Below are 13129 nucleotides of genomic sequence, written 5' to 3'. Positions count from 1 at the left end.
GCCGCACACACAAAATCATGATGAATTAGACTAACATGAAACTACCACCAAGATCAAGAAGTAAAGCACTGACTGCATTGCAAGGACGTCTCATATCATCTGCCAACTGTCACATCCTCCAACTCTTCTAAAGATAACTACTAGTTTTCCGTTTATAATAACAGCATATTTACATTTTTATCGCTTACTCCCTAAGTCTCCACTGGTACACATTTAATTTAGTTTGGATTTCATAAACTAGAATCATACAGTATGTAGTATTTTGTGCTTTACTACTCCATTTTATGTAAGATTCATAGATTTTATTTTACATAGCTAAACTATAATGACTAAGCTTGTTAACCTGATAGGATTGAAAATTGCTTAGGAGATTAGTAAAGATGTCTGTGATGGTATTCCTGAGACAATTAGATTATGAGGGCTGAACTAATCAATGATTAAATCTTTGATGATTCATAGCATGGTGGTATTGAGTTCTATAACATGACGGTATGAAGAGGTGGTGAAGGGAGGAGGAAGGGCCTGGTTAGAGAAGGCAGCTCACTAGAGGTGTGTCTTTGGGATTACACATTCCACTACTCCTATTTTCTACCTCCTGTCTGCTACAAGTCACCTGCCTTCTTCTGTCACATTGGTGATAGGGCTCAATCACATGGGGCCAAGTGACCTCATGGATCGTACCCTCAGGAACAATGAGCCTAAATCTCTGCCTTTTTAGGATATAACTTTTTCAAGTGTTTGATCACAGTGACAAGAAAAGTAACAAATATAGGTGATATGAATATACCCTTTGATCCATTCTAACTTTTCTGTATATTTGAGTTTTTTGCATTTTACACACAAAAAAGCGGTCAAATGGTTTTCAAAATGGTTAGCTGTACTAGTTTTCACAGGTAATAGGTGTACTGAAAAGCACTTTTTTTTGTCTGTCGTGGGACGTGAACTTTGGGCCTGGGCGCTGTCCCTGAGCACTTCAGCTAGTCTACTGCCCTACCCCTTGAGCAACAGCACCACTTCCAGTTTCTGGTGGTTAATTGGGCTAAGGTTGGAGAACTGTAGACCACAATGACCTGAACAAAACTATGAGACCTTATTTCAAAAGTACCCAAGAGGAAAAGGGATGTAGGGGAAGTTCAATTGGTACAGTGTTTGTCTACCAAGTCTGAGGCTTCACTGGGTTTGGTCCCAGTGGAAGCAAACAAACACACAAATACACACAAGCAAATAAATATTCTTTTTTCAACATGGGAACTGGACTCAGAAATCTTATATAATAACCTGCCATCATGGCAACTGTTTAAACTAAAATTTTTTTTTCCATATATCTTTAATGGTAATTAATAGAAGGGTTACATTATATTCACCATATAGAAGGTGCATTACTTCACATATATTGATACCCTTTCTCATGTCTTGGTCCCCATTTCCCTTCCCCCACTCCCGCCCCTCATCTTGTTCTCCCCCCTTCCCTATCCGATTTCAAATAACCAAATACACATATATACAATATATCAGATAACAAGGTAAAATACTATAACAATATGAGATAACCAAGGGACAGCAAAAGAGATGAGAGATAACATAGGACATTAAGGACAACAGTCACTCCTTATATGACTGTTGTTTCTATATTCTGGAGGTCCTTTCATTCAGTGTCATACTACATGGCCTTATGTATCTAGATTTTGCTCTATTGTAAATCTCTGCTAGAAGAGCCCAAGGTTTCTACTGATTATGACAAATGAGGGAAACCATTGAGCCTATGTTCTTTTGAGTCTGGCTTACTTCACTTAATATGATTTTTTTCTAAGTCTTTCCATTTCCTAACAAGTGGGGTGATGTCGTTTTTTCTGACAGCAGCATAGAATTCCATTGTGCATAAATGCCACATCTTGTTGATCCACTCATCAACTGAGGGGCATCTGGGTTGGTTCCATATCTTTGCTATGGTAAATAGTGCTGCAATGAACATCATTGTGCTAGTGGATTTAGTATGTCCTTGTTTCTGGACAATTGGGGTAAATGCCAAGTAGTGGAATTGCTGGGTAATAGGGGAGCTCTATGTTTAGTCTTCTGAGGAACTGCCATACTGCTTTCCATAGTGGTTGAACAAGTTTGCACTCCCACCAACAGTGTAGTAGTGATCCCTCTTGGCCACAATCCCTCCAGCATCTGTTGTTATTTAAACTAAAAAACAATGTATATGTGGATATATACTTATTTTCCATGTAAATAATTTACCAAAATGATCTTGAATTCTTTTGAGATTCATATGGCTATTAATTTCTTCTCTGGGCTTTTTGCAACTATGGTCATGAGTAAGACTGGACTATCATCTTTTATTTTTATATAATGTCCTTTAAGCATTCAGCTCTGAAGTATCCTAATTTTGTAAAATGAATGTGTACACAGTGGGTTTCTTCCATTTGATGGACAGGTTTTTAGACTGATGCATGGTAGAATTCACAGTGTGATCGTACGGAACAGGAATGTTCTCTTTTGGAACATTTAAATCATTACCTTTCTTCAATGCTTCTATTTCCAGTGGGGAAATAGAAGAGATTCATTTTTTGAGATTCAAAATTATTTCTACTTCTCAATATTAGTGTTTTTTGTTGTTGTTGGTGGCAGTCGGGCTTGAAGTCAAGGCCTGGGCATTGTCCCTAAATCTCTTTGTGCTCAAGGCTAGCACTCTACCACTTGAGCACAGCACCACTTCTAGTTTTTGAGTGGTTAGAGATAAACGTCTCATGGAGACTTTTCTGCCCAGGCTAGTTTTGAAGAATGATCCTCAGATCTCAGTCTCCTTAGTAGCTAATGTTACAAATGTGAGCCACTGGTGCCTGGTTAATATTAATGCATTTCATGTAACATTCCATAAAGCTTTAGAATTAAGTCAAGTAAAGCTATAGCTATCATATTGTAGCTACTGGGGGAAGGCAGTTTACACGCTCTTCAGAAAACATGCTCCCAGAGCTTCTTCAGCTGGTTAAAGTTAGTTTTTCTGTAAAGATAACTGCTGTATCATAGATATAATACTACCTTTTTTGAAATTTGATGGCTTTTGAACTCAGAAACAGGTGAGAAAATAAATATTTACTGCGTTACCCAGAAATATTCTATGTAGCAATAAATTTATACTTATATAACACAAAAAGTAAATACATGAAATATTCTGCTTTTTATTTCTTAGGTTTAAGAAATCTATATACACGTAAATCTATGTTCCCCTGGAAATACAGATATTAATTAGAAAGAACATCCAAGTAACTATAAAAATAGCCTCTTTAGGCCGAGAGTTTGGCCTAGTGGTTAAAGTGCTTGCCTAGCATGCATGAAGACCCGGGTTCGATTCCTCGGTACCACATACATAGAAAAAAGCCGGAAGTGGTGCTGAGGCTCAAGTGGTAGAGCTCTAGCCTTGAGAAAGTCCAAGGACAGTGCTCAGGCCCTGAGCTCAAGCCCAGGACTGGCAAATAAATAAATAAATAAATAAAAAATAGCCTCTTTAAGTACATTGGTTTAAGAATATCTAGTAACAGGAAAAACTGGGTTATCTTAAAACCATATAATATCATTGGTAAGTAAATTTACTTAGCTCTTACATTATTGCAGAGAAAGTGCTGCCTAACTAAATGACTCTTGATTTAAAAGAGAAGTAGATTTGGCTTCGCTAAGGTAGAGGCCAACCCTTGAACAGTGCACTGAGTAGCACACACTCCATGTGTGGCTTCGAGGGCTGTGTCAGGTAGAGGTGAGTCACAGAGGACAGTAGGTTGCCATGAGGGGAAGCTGCCTGTTTCACATGGAAATGGACGGAATTGTCACCGTATTCTCCTCAGTACTACATTCTAGTCAAGTTACTTAAAATTTCAACATGGAGAAGGAAGAGAATTTAATCCATGTCCTCCATACTATCTTCCTGACACTGCAATAAATTGTTCTTATAAGAAGATTATGTACTTACCATGTGCTTTAATGCATTAGAAAGCAGTTTTCTTCCAGATGGTTTATCAAAGTCAGCAATAATCCACAGAGTGACTGCAGCAATCCCATCTTCATCATCTGAAATTGTCAAATAGGCAAATAAAATGAATTCTTTCTAAACTCAGATTAAAAAAAGAAAATATGCAGTTAGCAAAACACATAAAAATAGTATTGTAGAGTAATCTGAATACAGGTTCGCGGATACATGAAAATTCATATAAAATGCTCGAAAAGTAGTTCATTGTATAGCTTTCTATAAATAGGTACTGGGAAGAGAAATAAAAACAGACCTCAAGAAAGACAACAGTGGATTTTCTTATCAGTAGAGAATTTCTTTTATGGTTTTCATTGTTGTAGCACTGGTAAGGAAAACTGGCTTCCAGATACTTTTGTGGGAAAAATGTATTTATACCAATTTACACTCACATACATATAGATAAAAAGATACAGACAAGCTAACTAGTGGTTATACAATTTTTTTTTTTGTTTTTGTGGGTCATGGGGCTTGAACTTGGCCTGGGCACTGTTCCTGAGCTCTTTAGCTCAAGGCTACCATCCTATCCTTGGGCCTGAGTGCTGTCCCTGAGCTCTTCAGGCTCAAGGTTACTGCCCTACTCTTGAGCCAAGCCCTACTTCCTTTTCTGGAGGTTAGATGGAGATAAGAGTCTCAGGCTGGCTTTGAACCTTGAGATCTGAGTTAGCCTCAGATCTCAGGCTCCTGAGTAGCTAGGATTACAGGCGTGAGCCACCATGCCTGGCTTGCAAATATTTTTATTAGTATATAGTTCGCTTATTTCTTGTTATCACTAGCTTAGTCTAATTTGTATTACTTATTCTATCAACAATGATATAATTCTTTTCACAGAAAAATTTGAAAATTTAGAATACAGAAAAAAACACTGCCAATTCTGTGAGGAGTTTTTGATTTCAATTTTTCTCCTATGTATAAGTAACAGAATAATGATAATTTTAGACCACTCTGACTCTTAGAACTTCAAAGATTATGTGCTCAGACCAAAGCAGCCTCTCTTACCTTTTACTTATTGAATTTTGTCTTATCAGTTAAGCAAAGCAAAAGCATGCAAAAATAAAGCAAAGCCAAACCTAACAAAATTCCATTTTCTATTATTTCAACAGTCACTTATACTCTAATTTGTGATCTTTACTTCCAAATGCTAGTGATTTAAGTCTTTCTTCTGGTTATGGTACTCAACTTAAGGACACATCAGGATTTTGTTTATTCACAATGCAGAGAAATTATGATCTCTTATGATCTTAGAATTGCACACTTATTAATGCTGTTCACACAGCATTGGAATGGGATCATTGTTTTCTTAAAAAGGTGAAAAAATGGAATATCTTTAAAAAATGGAATATCTTATTAAAAAAACAAAGCAAAAAGGCAAGCTCAGCCTTTCTGTGTGATTAGTAAGAATAAGAGACATGATTCCCTCAAAGCTGGGAACATGGCTTAGTGGTAGAGTGCTTGACTAGCATACATGAAGCCCTGGGTTCTATTTCTCAGTACCACATAAGCAGAAAAAGCAGGAAGTGGTGGTGTGATTCAAGTGGTAGAGTGCTAGCCTTGAGTAAAAGAAGCTCAGGGATAGTGCCCAGGCCTTGAATTCAAGCACCAGTACTGACAACAAACAAACAAAAAAACAACAAAGAGGCAAAATTTCCTTATTACAGTCCTTAAATTGAAAGAAATTATGAACTGTCAAATTGAAACCAAGGACTCTAATCAAAAACAGAAACATAATAAACTTCATTATGCAAGCACCTTATTAAAATTCCAGGTTTTGGGGCTGGGAGTTTGGCTTAGTGGTAGAGTGCTTGCCTAGCATATACAAAGACCCGGGTTCTCTTCCTTGGTACCCCACAGGAAAAACTGGATGTGGTGCTGTGGCTCATGTGGTAGAGTTCTAGCCTTGAGAAAGCCCAAGGCCAGTGCTCAGGCCTCAGTTCAAGTCCCAGGACTGGGAAATAATTTTTTTAAATTCCAGGTTTTTATTACTTTAGGAAGAAGTCCCAGAAAATACAAGCTTAATTACCTTCTTGAGTTAAATAATACATGCTCTTTGCAATTACCGCACTCTTATCTTGTGAATCCAAGAAAAAGAAGGTAGAGAAATCTTCAACGTCAGCAGTTACTGGAAGAAACAACAATGAATTACCGAAACATTCACAACAAATATTTGTACAACAAATGGAGGATTATTTTACCTGATGAAGATATTAAATTTATGTACTGATGGGTAGAGTCCAAAATCAAAGAATTTATACGGGGTACAACATTATTCCTATCCATTAGGAAATCAATCGCATTCATTTGATCATTTAATGTACCCTGAAAATAACAAATATATTATTTCAACCATATAGGCAATTGAAATGCATATTTTAAAATAATGTAGAATATATACCTAGGAATTAATCTAAAATAAATCAATGCACAGTAGATGATTTAGGATTATCATAAAATTTCTTTTCAATTAGGGCAATTACAGGTGTAGTTATAAACAAGATAAATTTAATTAAGTATTAATTTAAAAATCATGGTTAAATGATCAGGATAAAAATTTTTTAGAAAACGTATGCTGTTAAAAATGTTATAAATGCCATCCATGAATTTTTTTCAACATGCTTACCTACCATAAAGACATCTCTTTGTAAATAAACAGATGTATCCATCATCTTGTGAAGAATAGCCACTTCTAGGTCTTTAATAGTCATCTCTTCAAGGTTGATAGGCTCACCATTATAAAGAGCTTGAGGCAAAGGACCTAATCCAGTCATTTTATAAAAGCTGTTTCCTGCCTATTCATTAAAAAATATCAGTGTCAAACAAAATATGGCTATTTGATGTAAAGGAAAAATAAAGATACATTATTACACGATAACATTTTTACTTGGCATAGAAAGATCAATTTTGATAATTTTGTATGTCTATCCCAATTTGAAAAGGAATGTAATGTATTTACAAAGAACAGGAGTCAGGAAACGTTTCTTGTACAGGGCTAGACTGTAAACATTTCTGGTTTTGTCCAGTATTTATCATCATGACTCACCTCTGATGATAGGAATGAAAAAAGCAGACATATTCAACACATTTTACCCATGAAAATGAGCAGAAAATTGGTCTTCCTGACCCTTAATAAAGCCTGACATTTACTTAAAACCAGAACTTCTATTTGCACCAGAGAATTAGTTATTCTTGTATTAATTTAATACATACTGAATCTTGCCACCAGCATTTGGTGAGATCCAGTGAATACAGAGCTGAAACTCTTCCCTTTGCAGTTCACATAACCACAAACCAAATATAAAGGCATATATATGCAAGGGGATTCCAAGAGGATCCATTAAAGAAGAATCCAGCCAAGCTTGAGTATGAATGGCATCAGAGAAGGCAGCTATTGGGGACAATGAAAACCTTAAAAGATGAGTAGTCAAGATGATCAAGTAGAGAAAGGTATTCCAAATGAAGATTCCAGTGAAGATATAGAAAGAAAGTGAGACCATGGCATAGTTAAGCAATGGGAACTAATCGTGGCTATGATATCTGACAGGGGTGACCTGTCACAGGGGTGACTTGTCAGATATAGGTCAGAAGGGTTTGATCAGAACTCAGAGCAAGAAGGTCCTAAACATACTTTCCCAAGGCCTACCAGCCTTGGTGCTTGATTTTGTATAGGATGAACAACATCAGTCTTCCCATCCTGCGCCTCTCATAACTGCCACTGGATCACTCACTGATGTTACAATTGTAGCATCCATGCTTATATCCACATTCTTAGATTCCACAGATGAGGGAGGTCAGGTGTATCTACTTTTCTGTGCCTGGCTTGTTTCATTTTACATAAGGCCTCAACTTACTGTCCTTTCTTTATCATATTTGGAGTTAGTTCCCAAAATATCTGCCAGGTTTGCATGAGGAAATTTATTCTGGAGAACGCTCTTCACATTATCTATAGTAAGTAGATCCTTCACTTTTCGGTACATCTGTAGAAATAAAAATAATCATTTTTATGGTAATTACTTTTCTTTCTCATTGCATATAACTAGATTTGTAAAAGGCCTATTTTATAAAAAGAATGATTTATTTTCTTCAAAAATCTGTATGTCTTCACTACATCTTCTTTGCATCCATATTCATCTCCCAGTCTTAAATATTCTAATATACTTGTGGAATATAGGCTGTTTTATTTCCTTTCTTATTCTATTTCTTTTCATCTTTTCTATTAACGAGTAGTTATTGATCTTCTACAATGACCCAAGTGCTATAGAGAAGGGGACTGGTTTTGCCTAGGGCAGAAGGCAAATCTTTGGTGGTAAGTCAGCTGAAATGTAAAATGAACCCTGGGTTAGCATTAACACATACTTGGGAAGAAATTTCACGGGCAGAAAGAAAAAGCAGTAAATACAAATGGTAGTTGATAGAAGTGTGTGTGTGTGTGTGTGTGTGTGTGTGTGTGTGTGTGTGTGTGTGTGTGCACCAGTCCTGGGGCTTGCACTCAGGGTCTGGGTGCTGTCCCTGAACTCTTGCACTCAAGGCTAGCTCTCCACCACTTGAGCCACAGTTCTACTTTTGGCTTTTTTGGTAGTCACCTTGATATAAGAGTCTCATGGACTTTCCTGCCCAGGCTGGCTTTGAACCACAATCCTCTTTTCTGTCTTGAATAGCTAAGATTACAGGCATGAGCCACTAGCACCCAGCATTTTGATGGATAAATTCAGAATATTTATTCTAATTCAATTTTACTTCATAATATTGTCTTGAACTATGGGATAATGCTCTCCTGGGTTCAAGCTCCAGTACTGGCATAAAAATATTCCAATTTAAAAAGGCAAAGTCAACTAAAGGATATAAAAATACTTCTGTACGAACATTGGCTCACAAATATGATTTCTTATGGAATTCTGAATTATCAAATTTTGATGTTCTAAACACAAATTTTTCAGTGTTGACCCAATAGATCCTCTAAGCATTCCTAGCACATCCATTTCTTTGTGTCCCCAACCTGTTGCTAATAGCTTAGTGGAACTTACATACTATCTGGGTATTTTAACTTGCTTTTATGATGCTTTGTGATGAAACTCATGAGGTGAGGATTAATTAGGCTTTCCAAGGGACAATATCATGATGAACATCACAATAGATAATTCACGGACAAATATGCAATTTCATGAAAATCAGTGCTTTATAGAACAGAAATTCAATATTGAAACTTAAGATTTCTTAGGTCTTTACATTTTTTTAGTCGAGTGCCATATAGGTCCTTTCATAATGAAATAGTTGGTACAAATAAAAGATACAAATTGACTAAGTCCTTTATAAACCTTTACAACAATCAGTAATGTAAAGGAAGATATATTATTGATATATATTCTTTAGCATAATCTTACAGAAAAAATAGTGTCCAACATAACTGAAGTATAGATAGTTTCTGCATCTTAGGACAGAGAATTAAGCAAGTATTTACTAATTTTCCTGGAAGCCAAAGGAGCAAGGTAAAAATTGACATGTATCAGATATTAATTTCTATGTAACAGAGAATGGGCTATCACTTTGTCTTTCAATTATCTAACATAATGTTCAACATGACATATACTGTCTTGAATAACAAAGTTACATTTGAAATTATAGATTTCAATACAAAGTAATATAAAAGTAGTATGTGAGATAGTCTACACATTGCAGTAAACAATTTAAATTTCAATTATAACCTTAGTCTTAATAGCTTTTTACCAAATTTTTGACATTTTATCCTTTTCCTGGCAGTCCCAGGGTTTGAATTCAGTATATTTTGGTCCTGCCTCACAATTGGGGCAGTATTATGTACTTTGATAGAGATTTGCAAAAATCAAATGATCATTTGTTGAATTTTCATGATCTGAGATAGTAATAAATATAATGCTATAATAATTATACATTCTACAGAATTTTATCTAGTATAGATACTCACTTGTATTAGAGAATGAAAAGCTTCTGTTACATCATATTCTTCTGCAATATAGTTGAAAGCTCGCCAAAGAGAGATACCAGCATCATCTGCTCTGTCCACTTCATTATCTGTATTAAGAATGAACACAAAACCAATTCTGGGAAAAGAAGATGAATAAGCAATGTCACAACTATCTGTGAACCATAATAAACTCCTATCTTAAAATATTACTATGACTTCTAGATGGGAGAAACATAGTAGATAATAGGAGAAAAGGTATTATTTGAAAAGTTTGATTGATTACATTACCTATTAACAAAATCTACATAGCTATATAATGCCAAACACACTGTTTGTGACTGTATTAAATAACCACTCTTTGGGTTTTTTTTGAGGGGGGGATAATAAAAAAGAAGGTCAAGCATAAGCGTAAACACTAGGTACTACTTTGAATTCAACATTAATACTCTGTATATAATGAAATACAAACCTCACTCATTTAATAATACAATGAAAATTTAATAATATAATTTAAATTTATAATTACCTAAGAGGAATTTTATGATAATAGAAAAGTTCAGCAAGTCTTACAAAATCCATGGTGTATTCTTGACCAGGATCAATAAATAGAACCTAGAAGCAAGTACATAATGGTATTTTTACAGTTTAGAATTTTTTTTTTGGCAGTCCTAGGTTTGAGCTCAGACCCTAAGCACTGTCCTTGGGCTTTCTCAAGGCTGGAGCTCTACCACTTGAGCCACAGCACCACTTCTGGTTTTATCTATGTGTGTGATTCTGAGGAATCGAACCTGGGTCTTCGTGCATGCTAGGTAAGTACTCTACCACTAGGCCAAACTCCCAACTAGAATTTTTATTCTAGTTTAGAATTCTTTTTTAAATAAAATTTAGTCTGAGTCCTGTAGCTTAAAAGATAAAATTCAAGATAAATGTTTTAAAATATTTCTATTAATATCTGTAAGGAATATATAAAATTTTCATAATTTATAAAGGATTTCTAGAAGCTATACATCCAAATATAATCACAATTTTAATTTCATATGAGATTATATATCTTCTTTTTGGAAGCACAGCATAGTATATGTTCTACAGAGTTAAATATATTAGTGTAAATGTTCACTAGCTTTGCAGTAAAGACACTTTAAAAAATTGACCAAAAGGACTGGGAGTTTGGCCTATTGGTAGTGTGCTTGTCTAGTATGTCCAAAGACCTGGGTTTGATTCCTCGGTAACACATACATAGAAAAATTGAAACTGGTGCTGTGGCTCAAGTGGTAGAGCTCTAGCCTGGAGAAAGCCCAAGGACAGTGCTCAGGCCCTGAGCTCAAACCTAGGACTGGCAAAACCCCCCAAATATAAAAAAATTGCCCAAAAGTGCCATTAATAGAACTTCTTGCTCAAGATTCTTACAGTAAATAAAATATCTGCTTCTGATGTGAAAACAGAAAATACATTCTGCATCTTTTCTCTATATATTTCAAAATTCCAATAAAGTTATTTGGGTATTTTGCATTTAAAATAATGAACCAGACTGCCTGGACATTTAGTATTGCAACAGTGAACTTGTAAGCATAGATAAAAATTTAATGCCCACTCAGCCATACTACCTCCAGTATTCATCAGGGAAATTTTCCTGACAGCTGAGGTCCCTACTTACCAATACAAAGATAGGTTGTCTTCATAAAGATATTGTATTAATCAAAATATAAAACTCACCAAATTATGAAAATTACGCCTTATGGAAGGTATAGTTTCAGGGAAGACTGACTTCAGAAGTTCCTGATAACTTGTAGGCCAGGTAACATATAAACCATCAGTTTCTAAGTCATTAATCCACTAGAAAAGAATCCAGATATCTGTGAGAGCTGTACTGAGAATATTTCCATCATTTTTAAGTCACTATGTTAAGTGATGGATAAAAACACACAGGCTTTCTAATTTCTGATCACACATAAAATACTACTTGCATATTCTCTAAACAACATAATATATAAAAATTTTATATTTTCAAAACCTTTTGACATTAAGCTTTTCCTTAAAAAAAAACACTGATTTTGTTCATACTTTTGTTTTTCATTTCACAAAATAAAACAACATAAAATTGGCTCCCACAAACCATTTAGGCAAGATGATGGTTTAATTTTAACTATCAGAAGTGTGTCTCTACTCCTTTTTGTTACAGGATTGATCACAAGGAAAACAAAGTGGTTTATAAAAGTTAAATCAGAAAATCCATATCTTGGATCACCAGTTCTGGGAGTGGTAGCATAAACCATACCGCCTGACACTGTAAAAACACTCCTGGTACATATAAACCATTAAGGTCAAAAGCTGTTATAATCCTTGAAAGAAGGAGGCTTATAAGAAGTTCTTACTTTTACCACAAAGAAAAGAATTATAAGCGATTATAATGGTGTGTGCGCGAGCGTGCATGCATGTGCATGTGTGCATGCTCGCAAATGAGCACACCCTAATACTGGAGTTTGAACTAAGGATCTGGGGCTGTCCCTTAGTTTTTTTGCTCTAGGCTGGTGGTCTCCTCTTGAACCACAGCTCAAATTTCAGTATTTTGCTGGTTAACTGGAGGAAAGTGTCTCAGACTTTCATGTTCAAGTGGGCTTTGAACTGTGATCCTCATATTTTGCCTCCTGAATAACTAGGATTATAAATGCCAGCAACAAGTGCTGGGGTGTGTTATTATAGTTCTCTCTATTCCTTACCTGTTTCCAGGAATGTAAAGAGTGAAATGGAGTGTTTCAAGGAATGTAGAGCGTGAAATGGACTCTGAAAGGACTGCTAATTATTTGCATTGAACTGTCTGTCGAGTCCTAATAACACCTGCTTAAAGGCTTATTTTACTTTGCCTACATCAATTTTTCTCTTGAAAGTTGTTGACCCTATACGAAGGTTATAGATGGCTGTTTTTAGTCACTGTTGACCAAGTTTAAACCATACAGTTGCAACAAATAAGACCAGAGCTACAAAGCCAATGGAAAACAGCTCGTGGCTGAGACACACTAGAAAACAGGACTTGAGAAGATCTGACACTTTCCTTGAGCTCTCAAAGGACAGTGCATGACTGGGGTCAGAATATTCTCAGGACAGATGAGCAAAAGCCCTCTCACCTCTGGCTCACCTTGAAGCTCTGCTGAAGTCCTTGTGACTATGAAGGGGAG

At 35.7% G+C, this 13129-nt stretch overlaps 1 protein-coding gene across 2 annotated transcripts in view; it reads right to left on the bottom strand.

The window, feature by feature from the left end:
• Positions 1 to 13129, bottom strand: part of Uggt2 (UDP-glucose glycoprotein glucosyltransferase 2) — an 82281-nt gene that overhangs the window by 35793 nt on the left and 33359 nt on the right. For both annotated transcript variants that reach the window (XM_090341959.1, XM_090341960.1), the window contains exons 13-20: positions 11670 to 11789; positions 10483 to 10568; positions 9957 to 10092; positions 7867 to 7992; positions 6643 to 6807; positions 6214 to 6337; positions 6042 to 6140; positions 3968 to 4065 (exon numbers count right to left, since the gene is read on the bottom strand). In XM_090341959.1, the coding sequence (XP_090198085.1) occupies positions 3968 to 4065; positions 6042 to 6140; positions 6214 to 6337; positions 6643 to 6807; positions 7867 to 7992; positions 9957 to 10092; positions 10483 to 10568; positions 11670 to 11789 (954 nt within the window). The remainder of the gene's footprint in view (positions 1 to 3967; positions 4066 to 6041; positions 6141 to 6213; positions 6338 to 6642; positions 6808 to 7866; positions 7993 to 9956; positions 10093 to 10482; positions 10569 to 11669; positions 11790 to 13129) is intronic.

This window comes from Megascapheus bottae, chromosome 11 (assembly GCF_031878675.1).
Source record: "Megascapheus bottae isolate mThoBot1 chromosome 11, mThoBot2.hap1, whole genome shotgun sequence".
In the NCBI taxonomy this organism is placed as follows: Eukaryota; Metazoa; Chordata; class Mammalia; order Rodentia; family Geomyidae; genus Megascapheus; species Megascapheus bottae.
The sequence above is the reverse complement of the archived record's forward strand: the minus strand, read 5'-3'. Positions and strand labels throughout refer to the sequence as shown.